The sequence below is a fragment of the Cuculus canorus genome, chromosome 2 (assembly GCF_017976375.1).
Source record: "Cuculus canorus isolate bCucCan1 chromosome 2, bCucCan1.pri, whole genome shotgun sequence".
Lineage (NCBI taxonomy): Eukaryota > Metazoa > Chordata > Aves > Cuculiformes > Cuculidae > Cuculus > Cuculus canorus.
Window position 1 is genome coordinate 76,994,062 of NC_071402.1, and position 16,277 is coordinate 77,010,338.

At 38.5% G+C, this 16,277-nt stretch overlaps 1 protein-coding gene across 7 annotated transcripts in view; it reads right to left on the minus strand.

Annotated features, from left to right (window-relative positions):
* Positions 1–16,277, minus strand: part of CTNND2 (catenin delta 2) — a 662,788-nt gene that overhangs the window by 267,585 nt on the left and 378,926 nt on the right. For all 7 annotated transcript variants that reach the window (XM_054059035.1, XM_054059034.1, XM_054059037.1 and 4 more), the window contains one exon: positions 1,406–1,600. In XM_054059035.1, coding sequence (XP_053915010.1) covers positions 1,406–1,600 — 195 coding nt within the window. The remainder of the gene's footprint in view (positions 1–1,405; positions 1,601–16,277) is intronic.

Genomic DNA, 16,277 nt, shown 5'->3' on the forward strand with positions numbered 1-16,277 from the left:
TTACAGTCGCAAGACAACCTGCTCCTCCAGCACAGAGAACCAAGGGATATTTTGCAAGCAAAACAAGAAGCTTTTCAGGGTGTGACCGGGAAAGAGAGCATCATATAGGAAATACAAGGCAGCCACATGCCTACCACGAGGCTTAAAGTTCAATATAAATAACTGATTCAATCACTATCACTGTTTCCAGTGCTCAGTGATTTATGCAGAGGTCTTATGCCCTTTGTTTAAAGAATTGCAATCTTTTCTCATATATATGTGTGACTCCACACAAACCATATACTACGGTGGTTTCTTTAGCAAGAAGGAAATCGTTTAATGGTGTTTTTCAAAAAGCACAAAGCTGTTACAGGTATTTAACTAGAGAATGCTGTGGAAAAGCTTTCTATTAAGAATTTTGTCCTGAACACTCAAACTTAAATAAAACAATAGAAAATTTGGACATACAAAACCTGCTAGCTTTGCTCTTGGAGAAATAGGTTTCAAAAATAATTTAAAAAAAAGTTTCAAAAGAAAGCAAAGTATCTTGTTCCAAAAAAGTATATGCAACTTTTTCTTAATGAAAAATAGGAGTGATGTGAGAATGGACATAATCTTCTCTCTTTCATCAACATAGCAAAGATAAAACACCAGAAATACTTATAATTCCTAAGGTGAGTTCTTCCTACATCTGCTTTAGGCTATTTTGGCTATAGCATTTATGTAGTCTAATTATTTTCTGCATTAAATACCAGAAATATCCCTGTTGATTTGGGATCTATTTGTGGGTTCTAACATACAGCTGTATTTCATTTGGTTGAGAGGATATTCTGAAAGTAGGACTTGTTCACCAATGCATTTCATGGACAATTATTATTGTTATTATTATTATTGCTGAATAAACCAGTGATGCTAACCAGATTTTCTCTATGCAATAGTTCAATTTTATGTTTGTGTACCTATATCTAACTGTACCTCTGCTGGAGAAACAAGGAAGAACATTTGCGTCTGACACACTTTGAAAGCAAGTGAACAAACCTTTAGGATCATGTGGACCCTTTGCAGACCCTTTGAACCACAGAAAATACCTTTAGAAGCAAAGAAACCCTAGCAATTTCTTTAGGGACAACAGACTTTTCTTAAAGACAACACATATAATTGATAAAAACATTTTCTCTCTCCTTATGAGTAAGCTCCCTCCACAACTTAGCTTAACCTACTGTACATATAACAAAATATTAAGTATTTCTATGTTTCATACATGCTCTGGGGTTATATTGATAGCTGCCATCTGCACAAGGTATTTTGTTTGACTGGCATGCACATAACACATTTTGTTTAGCATATTGGAAAGAGAAGAATTATTAGTACTGAAGAATAAGGTATATCTCATCAAAAGACAATCATGCGAGCTAGATCCACCTACCTGTACTAGTGCGATATGTGCCTGTGTGTGCTGGTTGCAGAGGGTCCCCCTGACTCTGGCTGAGACTCCTCATAGGGGGCTTCTGATAAACTCTGTCTTCGTAAATAGGATCTATATGGTGTTCTGGAGACTGCAGTGCCCTTAACTCGGAGCCAAGGTGACTGTGTTGGCTGCTGTAAGATGCCCGAGACCCAGCTGTAAATAGATTTAAGAGACATTTGAGAGAGAGAAAAACAAAGACAAATACAGGAACTACTTTGGGAAAAGTTTACTTGAAAGCAGCACTTCAACAAAAAAAAAAAAACAAAAAAAACCCACCCAAATCAAGTAAATAGTTTTTTTTTCAACATACTAATATAATCAGCATGCATGGGCCGAAAAGCTCCAGTTAATCACTTTAGTTGCATTATCTAGCTGCCTGCACCTAACCCACCACCTCCTTTCTTTCAACGGAACTACGTATTTTGGAGAGATAAATATTTCTTCTTACACGAGGAAAATACTATTATTTGTAGTAGTAATAGTAATAATAAGAAGAACAAGCTGTGAGGTCCAGGAATGCCTTATACCAAAGGGGTCCACATAAGAATAAGGGATGTCAGAGAAGAACAAGAAAAAAAACAGAACTAAATTCACATGTTATGCCCATATCTTAAGACATACAAATGAAATAAGATAAAGCTTATGAACAGATGCAGCTACATGAAAGCTAATCTTTCTGCTGCTTCACTGCAGTACAACAGAAAAGTCGCGCCCCATCAATGTTTTGCTCTCAACAGTTTAAAAAATCATATTGCTAAGACTTTTTCATCTTAAATCATCTGAGGATGAATAAATTAATGTATTCTGGAAAAACTACTTTAAGGATGCAGCTTTTTTTAAAAAATAATCTACTGGAATTGCATTAACATATTTTATTATTCTACTATAAAAACATTATTTTCTATCACGACATTGTAAAAAGAAGGCCCTTGTATTTCCAGCTGTGATTACATTTGGCACTTGAATCACTTTGCCACCTAGGTACTTCAGCTCCGTGGGCTATTTGCATGATTCCCAAGGAGAGTCACAGGGAAACCATGCAAATAGTACACATTTTGAAGGCAAGAACCAAGCAAGTAAGCAAGCAACACTTGACAAAGGTTAAGTCTGTATCACAACATGGTAACATTCTATTTAAATGTTTAGAAAAGCAATCGAAGATATAACTATAACATCCTTTGCTGATAGTCCTGTGAGGTTAAACGTCCTGGGTGTCAACGATGTTCTACTAGCTTAGCTTGTGCTGCTCAGAAAAATGGTGCAGCCATGCTGGCTGAAAACCTCTACCACGTTCATCGTGTCGGCAGTGGGTTTTGTTGAATACAAAACTACTAAATATTTTAAAACACAAAGCAAAGATCTAAAGCAATGTGTGATAGCAAGGCAAGACAGAAATGAGAGAGAAACACAGACACAAAGTTACTTCAACTTTAATACAAACTGCCTGGAGGAAAAGGATACTTTACTCCATTTCCTTCATTTTAATCAGCTCCTGCCATACACAAGTTTTCTTATGAATTTTTCAACATAGGTGCATATTTTCAGTGGAATACCCTATTTTCACATTTTTCCCTTCAAATATTTCAGACTGTTCTGCCATCATCACACCACTGAAAGTAATCCTGTTGTTTCCCCTACTAGAAAGTCTGCCAAGAATCTTAAAGATATATTTTATCTATAACCACTACAAATATCCAGGAAGCTGATATTCCTATTACAGAATTGAGTTGTTCCTGGCCTGTATTTTCAAAACGTTCTTGAAGCCTGCTCCTTTGAAACTGATTTCCAGAGCAGCTGAACAACTCCACCAAAGTCTAGTATCCTTCAGAGTGGCCTAAAACACAGCCTGTTATGATTACGTCCAAATTTCACTATGCACTTGGCTCAATCTGTATTCAGAGAGATAAAAATAAATAAGAAAATAGAGGACAACATTCCAGAGGTTCAACAGTGCATCAATAAACCAGATTTGCTATAGAATAAAGAATTACAGACCCTTCTATACGGACTGCAGCTCTTTTGTCCATTTACAAATTAACAATGCTCGTTGAAACAATAGATTTTCCTGAACACTGCATTCAAGGGGCTTCACCAGCATTGAGTACAGTGGCACAATCACTTCCCTACTCCTCCTGGCCACACCATTTCTGGCAGGAGCCAAGATGCTGCCGGCCTTCTTGGCCACCTGGGCACAGTGCTGGCCCACACTTAAGCCTTGCTGAACTTGCCATACCATTAGCCTTGGCCCATCAATCCAACCTCTCCAGATCCCTCTGCAGAGCCTTCCTGCCCTCGAACAGATCGACACTCCTGTCCAGCTTAGTGTCATCTGCAAGTTGACTGAGGGAACACTCAATCCCCCTCATCCAGATCATCGATAAAGATATTAAACAGAACTGGCCTCAACACTGAGCCCTGTGGAACACTACTTGTGACCAGAAGCCAACCACATTTAACTCCATTCACCACAACTCTCTGGGCTCAGTCATCCAGACACTTTTTTACCCAGAAAAAGAGCACACAAATCTAAGCCATGAACATATAGTTTTCCTAGAAGAATGCTGTGAGAGACCGTGTCAAAGTTTTTACTAAAGTCTCGGGAGACAACATCCACAGGATTTACCTCATCTCAAGCAGACAAGGGTTACCTTGTCATAGGAGGAGATCAGGTTAGCTAAGGAGGTCCTGCCCTTCCTAAACCCATGCTGATCTGGCCTGACAACCTGGTCATCCTGTACATGCCAGGTGATGGAATAACACTATAATTTTTAATGTTTCCATTAAAATGGCATTTCAAAAACTGGAATAGCAAGTTCTGTTTTCAATTAAAATGTCTTGTCTATTGCTTTTACAATTGTTACACGTATTAATTTATTCAAGTCTCAATTAGGATCAACATGTTTTTCTCACTTGCTTTATTTAAATATTAAAATTGACTAACCAATACCTATTATACCAACAGTTATCGTTGTTGCTGGTGCTGTACCACATCTAGTAAAGCTCACAGATAACTTTCAGGAAAACTAACATGCAGTTATACTTTAAGTCAATACAAGACTCATAGATTTTTGTGTATATATATATATTTATTTTTTTTTAAGAGAGGGGAATGTGCATAGTGTGATAGATTTCAGATAACTGCATCCTAGCAGTTATCTGCACATCTCATCTACATAGTCAGCCCCTCCACCATATTCTGCTGCCACCGATAGGACAATCCATCACAGCAAAGACCATGAACGCAAAGAATTGATGCCACTAAGAAAAAGGTAGGTATAACATGCCTCCTGACTGAGCCTTGGGTTAGCAGCAAACAGCTGCATCCTTTACTACTTGAAGCTGGAAACTGATCTGTATCATCTGCTTCAAAACACTCTTGCACTAATGCAGTCTAAAGCTCACAGAGGTTGGAAAAGCAACAAGGTCAGAACAGTCAGCAGCAATCAATATACTACTAGGAAGCAATAAAACAACAGATTACCAAAGCCCATTAGCATTCTTGCATTCAAGGAGGCTCATATCCCACAGAAGTGGCTTCCTAAACTAAACACATGGCTCACTCCGAAATGCATTTGTCCAAATTTTAACCAGCCACCACTCCTCCACTCCACTACACTCCTCTTCCCTCCCTGACCAACTCTTCCCTAACAGCAATGACTTCTTTCCCTTAGAGAAGTAAGTATAAGGCATCAAGCCCATCTGAGACAGGTCTACGTACAAGTTCAAAGACAAATCACTATTAATTTTACAGTTCTGCAATCCATTAATTATGGATAACGTATTTAGCATCAAAGTAGACATAGAACTCTTATGACCATGGCTCTGAAGGAGTTTTGCTTTTTTTCCTCCCTTCTAGATAAACAAAACAAAATCCAAAACCACAGAAAAGAGCTAAACCATTATTCAGGGGCTGAAGAAACCCCTCGATAATTAATTCCTTACATACTCAAACCTTTAGTTTGACAAAAGACTGTGAAATTATTTGATTGCAATGCTGGAGATGCATCACAGCGGAAAGTGTGGAAAAGCCTAAAAGCTCTAAATAGCAGTAAGAGGCATCAGAAGTGAAGCAGGGAGGAACGGAGAGTCAAAATAGGGTACTTTTTTTTTTTTTTAACAGAACTGATTAACTGTCAGAACAAAGCATACAGAAAAGAGTCTCCTCTGTCTTCTGAAGTCTCCAAGTTAAGACTGAAACTCAATAGAAAGTGGAATGGCCATTCTTCTGTAACTCTTTGGAGCTTGTAAAAGTAGACTGGTCAGGCTCCTGCTGGAGTATCTTGTGAGCCCCCAGACAGGTGAATCAGATTAGGGCAACACTGATAACACAGACTGGCCAGCAGTTTTACCAGACAACGATATGATCTCCCCACAACTTTTGCTCTCCTCCCACATTCAAGAGGGGCAAGAGTAATAAGCCAGGAATAGGGTAGTCCCACTTACTGGATCAAAAAGACAATCTCCACCCTTTACAATTAAAAAAAAAAACAAAAAAAAAACCTAAAAAACATAACCCTACTAGCTAAAGGTTTCCGAATTATTCAGATATATTCCTCAGTAACACAGGGAAACAGTTGTTCCCTAGGAAAATGTTCTTTTTTGACAGTCTTACTTTATACAGGAAGAAAAATACTGTAATCAGACAAGTGTAAAACAAGAAAAATACATAAAATCATCCATAATTGCTCTTCAGAGCCTGTGTGGGCTGTTATGGAAATAAATACAACAGACACATTTGAATGACACTGCTAATCTGACAGCTTAGGTCAATAAAGTAAACTGTTATGTTGACAACATTTTTCATTTCAAGCAACTAAAGATATTCAAACTATTCAATTGAATGGATACTCAGGCATTTGCATATGCCTTAATAAGGCCCGATCAATTTTTATTCATGGCCCTTGTGAAAGCCTTTACAACCAGTCATCCTGCCTTACTGCAGCCATAAGAAAGAACCTTAGAAATGCATGATACTCTCTAAACAGCTCTAATGGCAGGAGCATACGGTACTGCCCTTCTTTCCAGGATTTAAGAGTCCATTGGAAACATGAAATACACAAGTGATCATCTCAACGTCAAGGAAGACATAGAGATTTGACTAGATAAACCATTCATTTAGAAATTGTCCATCACAAAACAGATTCATCAAGAGTCCTGTTAAGCAATTTCCTTATGTCAATGACACAGGAATATCATTAATGAAACATGAGATGAGGATGATGCTCAATGACCAATATATTACCACTTATCAGCAATGCGTTTACACCATTTAACTTAACTTGGTTGCAACCCCACACATTTCAACACAGTGTATCTCTGGCTGCTTGAGGCTTGAAATATCAAACTCTGCCTCTGATCACACTACAACACATTGCACTCAGAATATATTTTTTAACAAAGAGGACTGACCATTCATGACTGGCTGCATAGATTTTTAATTTCAAATATAATTACAACATTGCTAACGTAATTTGCACGGAGTTTTCCTTAGATTAAAAGGGTTTTGTTGGAAAAAAAAACCCAAAAAAATGACTTTACACGGTGATAAAATTACAGAAAGCTCATCAGTGAGGTCAAAGACGGCAGGTACAGAAACCAAAAGAGAATCACAGTCATTTTTGTATGTTGGATACTTGTCAGAGGACTGAAAGAACTTTTTGGTTTAAATGGCACATCAGGGCTGAAAAACCTTTTTTGACACGAGTTTCTTGTAGATGCTTGCCCTGAAATGTCACTGCCCTTATTAAAAAAAAAAAAAAAATAAAAATTTATGCAGTACATCAGGTCATAGAATCACTGTAATTTTCAAAAAGCAATGTGTGAGAAAGAAGATATGATTAGTAGAATTTTTACTCTGAACTCATATGTAATGAAACCTATTTTACAGATGCTAACCTAGTTTACTTTACATAGTAAAGAAGCTGATGTGAACCCAAGTGCAGAATTAGAAGTGAACAGAAGTGGAGGAGAAAAGTCAAACATTCATAGCTAGAGTTTTGATACTGACCTTTTTTTTGCCAGGAATTTATACAGACGCACCTCCAAAATGGTTGTCTGAATACATGCATCTTGTCCCCACAAGCTTGCAAAAGGACAATATGATCTACAACAAATGTTACTATAAATACAACTAATAAATCTCAGCTAATGGAAAAATGTCAGCATTGTGTGATGAAAGGTACGGGACCAAAGAGAAGAAAACACATCTAACCGAAGTACTGAAAGCGAAGGCAAATTGTCAAGACATGACAGATGGTTAAATTAACCAGTAAGACATGACAGGCCAGATGGCAGTACCAGCTAATGCACACCTTGGGTGTGTCAGCTTGTGCCCTTAGTATACCAATGACCCGCATTAGCCAGAACCAAAACAGAGTCTGGAGTGAATTCCTTTTAATTGGGTTTAGATTTCTATTAAACGCAGTCTCACCTGTTTAGGTTTTACACATTAACATTTTGTGTGTGTGTGTGTGTGTGTGTGTGTACCAATTTGAGACTGAAGTTTTTCTTTCCCCTAATACTGAAATGAAAGAGTAACAAAAATTAATTTAATTTTGAACTAAGTTTTGTCTCTGTACTCTTTTTCCCTTCTCACCATACTATTATGTTCATGACTCAGGATTATTTGTACAAATAATACCATCACTGAATTAACTGATTACACATGATGCCTTCCACTCACATTAAATTTTGAATAACAAGTATGTGCTGCTTCAGCATCCCTGATCCATACTATCGGAGATCACCACAAAACAAATACGTGCTACAATATACAAACTGAAAGAACATACTTGCTTCATTTGCCAGTATCTTAAACCCGCTTTTCCTCAGGTTTTCTATTCAAAAGATGAAAGTGTAATATGATGAATGGCCTGGACTGTTTCTTGTAAACCAACCACTGTACTGTCAAACGTATTAGCAGTTTCACTGTTGGGATACTGTCACATTCAGCAGTATGGCTAACAGGGTAGAATTTATCAGACATAATTTGTCTGTTAACCAGATTAAGTATCTTAGGAAAGTCTCCTCAAAACAGATTGGCTTTGGCTGCTTAAGGGACACTGCAAAACCAGCCTCTGACCTAAGCTTAGCACTTTTCTCATCAGTGCTAAAAATAAAAGTAGGGGAGGGAAAATGGATTATGCTTTTTGAAGTGTAATAAAAAGGCCCAAAATAAGCTTTAAAAATCATTGGATAAAGCTTATTGTGTCCTATAAGGTGTGTATGGATAAATTTCATCCCATTTGAACTAATTTTTAAGCAAATATTGAAATTAATTACATTAAGTATAACTAAATGAAAAATAAAGCTAAAAATACTTTGTCTGTGTTTACTTTTTAGTCATACCATGTGTCTTGACTGCAAAGAACTGTATTCATTTTTTTTAATTCTACAAACCTAGGAAAAGCAGAAAATCCTCACACCATAAATGTGTGTTTCCTCACAAGCATTTTCTTTTTTTCCTGCTACTGTCCTCATTCTGTTGAAAAGCATTCACCTGCTTAAAACATTTTATCAAAAATAAATTGTTAGTGGAAGAAGAGAAGTGTGACTGTGAGCAAAGAGATAAGAGGTAAAGATAGCTAGAAAGAAACAGAAGATTAAATGTGACGGACAAGTTCAGGGAGATAATTCCCATTTCATTTCTGATCTAGGGAACTGTCACTGGAGAAAGAATGAAAAACACAAACTTCCCCAATCCAACCACTACCACACGGCAACAACCTGCATTCAGCAAGGTAGAAAGCGAGAGATTAAATTTCTAATATTTTTTTAAACTATTAACTGAATGTTCACATTAGGCATTATCGTCCTTCCACCCTTAATCTCTGTCTCTTCTCTTCCCCTCAATCCTGCCAATTTTACAAAAAGCGGGAAGAAGTCTCATGCGCAAACAGGAACATTTGCACACAATGACACAAATCACCATTTCTAACTTTCCTGCTCACTAACCACTTTGACTGAAAGCTGAGTGTCTCTGCAATAGGATGATGTTACTAAGCAACAATGCCAAGCAGCCACACGTATGCTGTTTGGATAGTTCGCCGCAGCTTCTCAACAATTGAAAATCATACCAAGCCTTTGTAGCAGGACAGATATGCTTTGAAGTTTTGCTGAATATCTTCATCTTAGAAAAGATAAAACTTTACTATTCCAAATTTTGAACTGCAAAAGCCTTTGTTGCACTGTGGGCTCTGCCCTAAAGCACGTGCTGCAGCAACACATTCAGCTCAGCAAGTAAAGGAACAGAGATATTAGTACATTTGCGAAGACATACCCCAAAAGTAAATATCCAGAAAAAAACCCTCCATGGGATAATGGGTGAAAACCTACAGTTAACACTTCTCTGACAGGACTGCAAATCAAAAGGAAGAACAGTCTGTCAATAATTCCCTGAAGCTGGGTCTTCCTTTCTCCTTGAGACACAAAGTCACACAAAGGCAAGACTTGCACACCCTATTTCTACCTAATAAGCAGCAGTGTAGACCAAACATCTCCAAACCCATACATTTTTGTAGGGCTACAGACCATTTCCAGTGATACGCTAAAAAGCATTGCTGCCTCCAAAGAAACAAATCAGGCACTATTCCACTGATACCCGCCAGCGAAAATTTCATTTTCTGATCGTGTTTAACATTGTGGAAAAACAGTGTCTAAAAAACCCAGCAGCTCACAACCCTTCCCCCAAATTGAGCATCAACTCACTCATCCTTAAACAGAGCAAGTGTTTGCAGCAGCTCTGGTGCAGGGGGAATGGGAAAGAAGCCTCCCTGTGCAGGGAACAGAAAGACTATCTAGAGCTTAAATTCAACTAGAAGCAAAAGTCTCAAGACTGAAATGGAAAATCTGTTAAGGAACATGCGTTGCGGAACAGTGGTTCCAAAAAGGGAAAATAACCTGTGTAACCCCGTGGGAAGGGAAACACCAGAAAACAAAACTCACTTGGGTAATGAAGTGTCAAGTGTCTGTCCAACTACAGTATTCCTCAACTGGCTTTTGCTGGGCAACCTGATTTTTTTAATGTAATCGCACTGCCATTTCTGGGTGTTCACGGTTCCAACAGGTTGTTTTCCTTCTAACAGGGAAAAAGCAAACAGTCTCAAAGTGTTCTGCCCATGGCACATCTTTTTAAAATATGAATTTATATGAATATTGCATGTGCATCTTGCAAACCTATGTTCCAGTCTCCAACACATGCAGCTGAATCTAAGACATCACATCTGAGGTTTGCTCACAGAAAAGCATTTGCAACTTCTCTTTTACAATTCCTTTTACAATGAGATTGTATATTATTAGCCACGAACGTTATTAACTTGTGGAGATTTTATCTGTAACACTTTGTATTCAAACTTGCATTTCAACAAGAGAATGGAGAAAAGTATCAGACAGCATTTGTTCTTTTATGTAAAGTCATCTTTGACAGCATGTTAAACACTCTTCTCCTAGTGGCTTTCTTCTCCTCAGTGAGCATTTGCTTGAAATCTCTGCTTTTTAGCATTCACCAAGACCCGAGGTGTAAGTCTGTGACATTCCAGGGAAAAGGGGAGGGGAGGGTTATTATCTCTGTCTTTCTTTCAACACCACATTCAAGAAAGGGAATATCTCTTTGGATAGTCTGTAACACACAATATACTACTCACGAAGTTTTCATTATCCATTTGAGACTCACTGCATTTAAAGTATGAGACTGAAAGCACGGAGCTTCTATTAAAGGTATACATAATCAATTTGAATACAATCTAGTTACGCCTGTAAGAAAGTTTAGACTAGCAATTATCTTTTACGATTCTGGCTTTTTGTTCAATACACTATCATTGTATCATTCAAGCTGGTTTCAGGTTGTTCTCATTACATATATACTGAGATCTCTGCTAAAACACTTAAAATAAACTCCCATTATTGAAGTCATTATAATCTAGAGCAATTCTAACAGGCTTACTCTAAATAAGAAATCAAAGAAATGCTGAATGTAGGGACAAAGAAAAGGAATACCGTTAACATTGAGATGATGAGGAACTTGAGGACGTCAACAAAGTTTATGCTGGAGTTATCATCACGCAGATGTTATTCTCACGAATTTTTCTCTTTTTATTTGTTATGCTTACTAATAAAATGATTACACAATTCTAAACATTTAGTATAGAACTTCCAAAACCTCAGAAAAATAACTTACATATATCTTTCTATAATAAGCAGCAAGCAAAAGAAGGAAATAGATTGCTACAGATTTTTTCAACTTACTTAGAGCAAAAAGAGACAAAAAAAAGTCAAAGAAACAAAACCAGTACAACCAACTTTGTGATATGCCATTAATCTCACAAACTCAAATTATCCCTGAAAAGCACGGCAAGGAAAGGAACATAAGCCTAAAGAGTCTTGTTACTCAAGCATAAAGAAAACTCAAGTATGCCAAAAAGAAATAGCCATGACAAATGCTACAAGAGACAAATGGTGCCAGAAGGTTACTAGCAAAAGGAAAGCAGTAATAAGATAAGAAACGTAAGGAATGTGGTCACAGTAGTTCGCAATAAACCACTGGAAGGGTTCAGCTACAACAAGTGCTTTAACAGTGCTTTAAATTAGAAAGATGAGATGCATGTTAGTCCAAAGGTGACAAACACTTGAGGGATTCTGAGCTGTCCCACAATTAGTTTCTGGTTATTCATAAATGCAAATTGACACAATTTACATGCCAAATGGATGTCTCACGCGTGAAACCAACACTTCCATGATCATACAGGTGGCTGGAGACATTTGCTTCAAGGTTTGCCCGACTTTACACAGGCAGTCTGAAACCTGCTGCAGAATGATAACAGCAGTCACGTGCAATCCATCACAACCTTGATAAACTTAAGAGAAAAAGAGATTCTCGGATAAGACAGTTATTCCTTGAATTCCCAGACTTGGGAGACAAGATCTTAAGCAGGGCAGGACACAAATGAGATTGCTTTGGAGAAGACTTTTCAGTTATGTGTAGCATTGCCTTCAGATTCTTGTGAAAAGCAACTCAAGGTGCAACACACACAAGGATGATGTGATCTAGACAAGAACTGCAGCTTCTGATTGAAAGAAATACCAAGTTTTGATGAATAAACCTTGAAAACTCTGAAGCTTGATCAGAGACTAGATGAAGTTCAATTATGGCTCAAGAGTACCTTCAACATGGCTATCAGTTTCAATTCTTTGAGAGAAAAGTGAAGAGCATTATTTCACGAAGATCCTCCATACAATCCAAAGACATCATGTCTGGTTAGTAAAAGTACTAAGAGCAGATCCCGCTAGTGAAAACAAACCACTGGAGATACCTTTTGCCCTCACTCCCTCCTTGGTCAGATACTACTACTCTAAAGGCTGACAGGAACTTCACTGATCTTGGTTTGGAAAAAAAGTCTGGCAAATCCTTCATCAAATTATTTTTTCCTACTAAGATTCAGTGGTCTTGATGCATAATGTTTATTTACCAGTAGGTGCCATGTTAGCTAGCAACCTTTCCTCTCTTAAGAGAAGAAGGAAACGCACTAAGTCAGGTCTGTGTACAATTGGCATCTTGATTTCTTGATCATCCAGGCAGATCAGTTCAGAAGAAAAAGAGGGCTGGAAAAAGCTCTCTTGCCTACAGAGGGGCACAGTTTTATCACGTCCCCCAGATGAAGCCCTAGCCATACCTAACACTCCCAATTTTGCTGTTATGTGATTAGGCTGTGAAATATTCTATTATGTTCCTAATATAGGTGACTGAGAAGTACTGCAGTCAAGCAGGTTCACTCAGGTCTTTTCCTACTATTGCTTTCAGCCAAAGATCCCCAATTTGTAACTGGTTATTAGGTGCGTTATTAGCTCGGCTCCAATTCTATTCTTTCCCTCTGATCTGTGAAACTCATTCTACAGAGGATTTATCTTCCTTTCTTCATAAAAGGCCTCCTAATATTCCACTATCAAAAGTTTCCTTAGCGTTTTTCAGGGTTTTGTGCCAAGATAACAACATGAAAAGTATGTTTCAAGTAGACGAAACAGAGTTCTCCTTGTGGGACTTTATTAGCAGCATCCTTCCTTTCCATCAATTTGATTTTCAAAATGACAAACTGACAATGTTCCTTTGTCCAGGTCCTTTCCCAACTACACTCTTGCAAGAATATCCATCTTCTCTAGCTTAACTAAACATTTCCCAAGTGGCAGTACAGAAAATGAGTCCTCAGAGCCCCGACAGCAAATAGAAAGACATCAGATATAATCTAAGAAAAGGTCAGAAAGCAGGTTATTCCAGCACAATCAGGTTTTCCTGAACTCGTGTTGCAAATTATCCCGTTACCACCTTCACATCTTGCATTATCCTTTCTACCAGGAAAGCACTGTGATTATCTGGTCTACAATTTTTCTTTTACTCCATCATCCCTTTCTTCAGGGCATAATAGCCTCAAGAATGCAAAGGGCTGTCTTCTCATCTCCCTCCACCTTCTTTCCTCCCAACCCCCCCCAAATATCTGAAAGAGTCCAACTCACCCTCTTTTGTGGCTCATGCTCCCAGGACTTTGATACAAAGCTTTTGAGGACCTTATGGCACCTTTTGGTGAGCAAATATAAATACGAATGCATCCTTACTAAACCAGGATGCTCAGGGAAGGTGCAGGAGGCGGAAAGACCTCCTGGAGAGGAGACCTTCTGCTTTCAAGTCTCAAGAAATCTGCCTCAGTATCAGGGGGCCACAGCTCCTTCTCCACCTTTACTTTCTTCCTAGGCAACACTCTTTGAACCTAGGAACAGCTTTAGTCCTCGGATCAAAAGGTTTTAGTGCCAGGGAGCAGCACAGCTGGCTATCTGATAAAATGGATGGTTTGCACCTGGGTTGAAGGGGGAGGGTGAAGGAGTGTAAGGCAAGATATAGACATACACTGTGGAAGAAATAAATATAGAAAAGCATATGAAAAATTTTCTCAGAAAAGTGAGAGCTGACAGAGATTTAAGACTACTTGCATTCAAACTAATGTGGCACTTTCCTGCTCTTCACTTACACACTACAAGTTGCGACTTGATGTACTTATTGAAAATCTATGTCATCTACTGGCAGCTTCATAAGCCATGCCTTATAATTGTAAGATTAGTCATCACTTGGTCCTTCTCATTTCAGCATATTAAATCCTGACTTTTGCTTCTACCCTCTTATAATAATATACAGCTCCATGAATCCATTATCACTAGACAATCTCTACCCTCTGTAATACCACTTTTACTAAAAACAAAAAGTATTCTGTCTGTTCTGGGTCAATACCTAGGTGATCTTTAAGTTTGACCCTATGATTACAGTAAAACGGCCTCATTTATCTCCCATGATTGCTCATGGACAGAATTTGGTCCAGTGTAGTTTCTGGCAGCCACGACAGATGGCTAAGGTATTTCACCTGTGAGCACTCTGCACCTCAGCCTGGGCAGCCATGGGCACCCCTCCACCCAAATTTTGTCCTTAAATAAAAGCAGCCTTCCTCAGCTTCCCAGTCTGCAATTTTCTTGTCATAGTTAATCGCTTCACTTTCGATCAGAGACACCTGCACTGCCTTAAAGCCGGTGTGTACACACAATAACGAAGAAGTTATTAAATATCCCAACAAATGAATGTTTACACTACTGACTGGTGGTGTATTGACTTTCTAGACCTCAGCTACTTCAGCCACAACAAACAGTTCATGTACCATTGCAATAGGAAAGGGTGAAGTTTTCCACAACAGTAAAAATTAAGGGCGTGCTCTCGCTTCCTTTAAACACCTGGAGGGCAGAAGGAACTAAAGATTTTTGTCATTATTTATTCAGACTTTTGTAACATTTACAGGCTATCAGATAACGTCTCACAACAGGGTTTCCAACACTGAGGAAACTACCGCTTCCACATGTGCCCTCTTGGCCCAGTACACAAGTGAGACGAACACAGACACATGCCAATTTAGATCACACAGCATGAGCAAGTATTACCACTGACGCCACAAAAGCCTGAGCATCATAAATTTGAGTTGAAGGGGACATTCCCCTTGCCCAATACGCCCTATCCCATACAACAACATCCCCTTCTGCTCTGAACAAGTGAGTCCAAGGCAAAGACATTTGGGAGTAGCCAGCATCACGCTCCTGGCAACTGAAGGGGACAACAGGTATGTGAAGACACCGTTCAGACCAGAGGCCCAAAGTGGTGGTAACAGGCACAGACAAGACTCAGCCTCTCCAGTGTGCCCTCAAGACCCAGAAGTTGAGACATATCATACTCCATGAGGCCCCACTTGCTTTCTATAATCTCACATACCAAAAATACAGAGTAACATAAGTAAGAAAAGGCTATAGAGTGACCACGCTTGTTAATATATTTTCATTACTCTAAACAAAAGTTCAAAAAAGTTAGTTTTCTAAAACACTGCTCTTTGGCTTCATATATTTTGCAGGACTTCAGTAACCAAGAAAAATTCACAGAAGATTTCTAGATATGCATTTTTCTGCTACAGATACTGATTCTCTCTGGTAGGTTTTTTTTTGTCAATTTCTACTTCAACTCCTTCCCATACTTCTTTTCAGTAGATATATATAAACACAGATTTTTACAACTCCACTCTGATGCTTGAGAAATTCCTTTCAGTGGCTCGCATTTTACTCCTGGCCTGCTGAAATTCAGGATCAGCGGCCAGAAACTACATGCCAGCTTGTGTGGTTACAAGCGACAGCAAGGGTTTGAGTGCTGATAAGAAGCATCTTCAATGTTACATTCACCTAAAAGCACAGAAACAGCCACTGACTTTCAGTTAACCACAGTCATTCACTTAAGCTACCTGTAGCTTCATACCAATTGAACCCA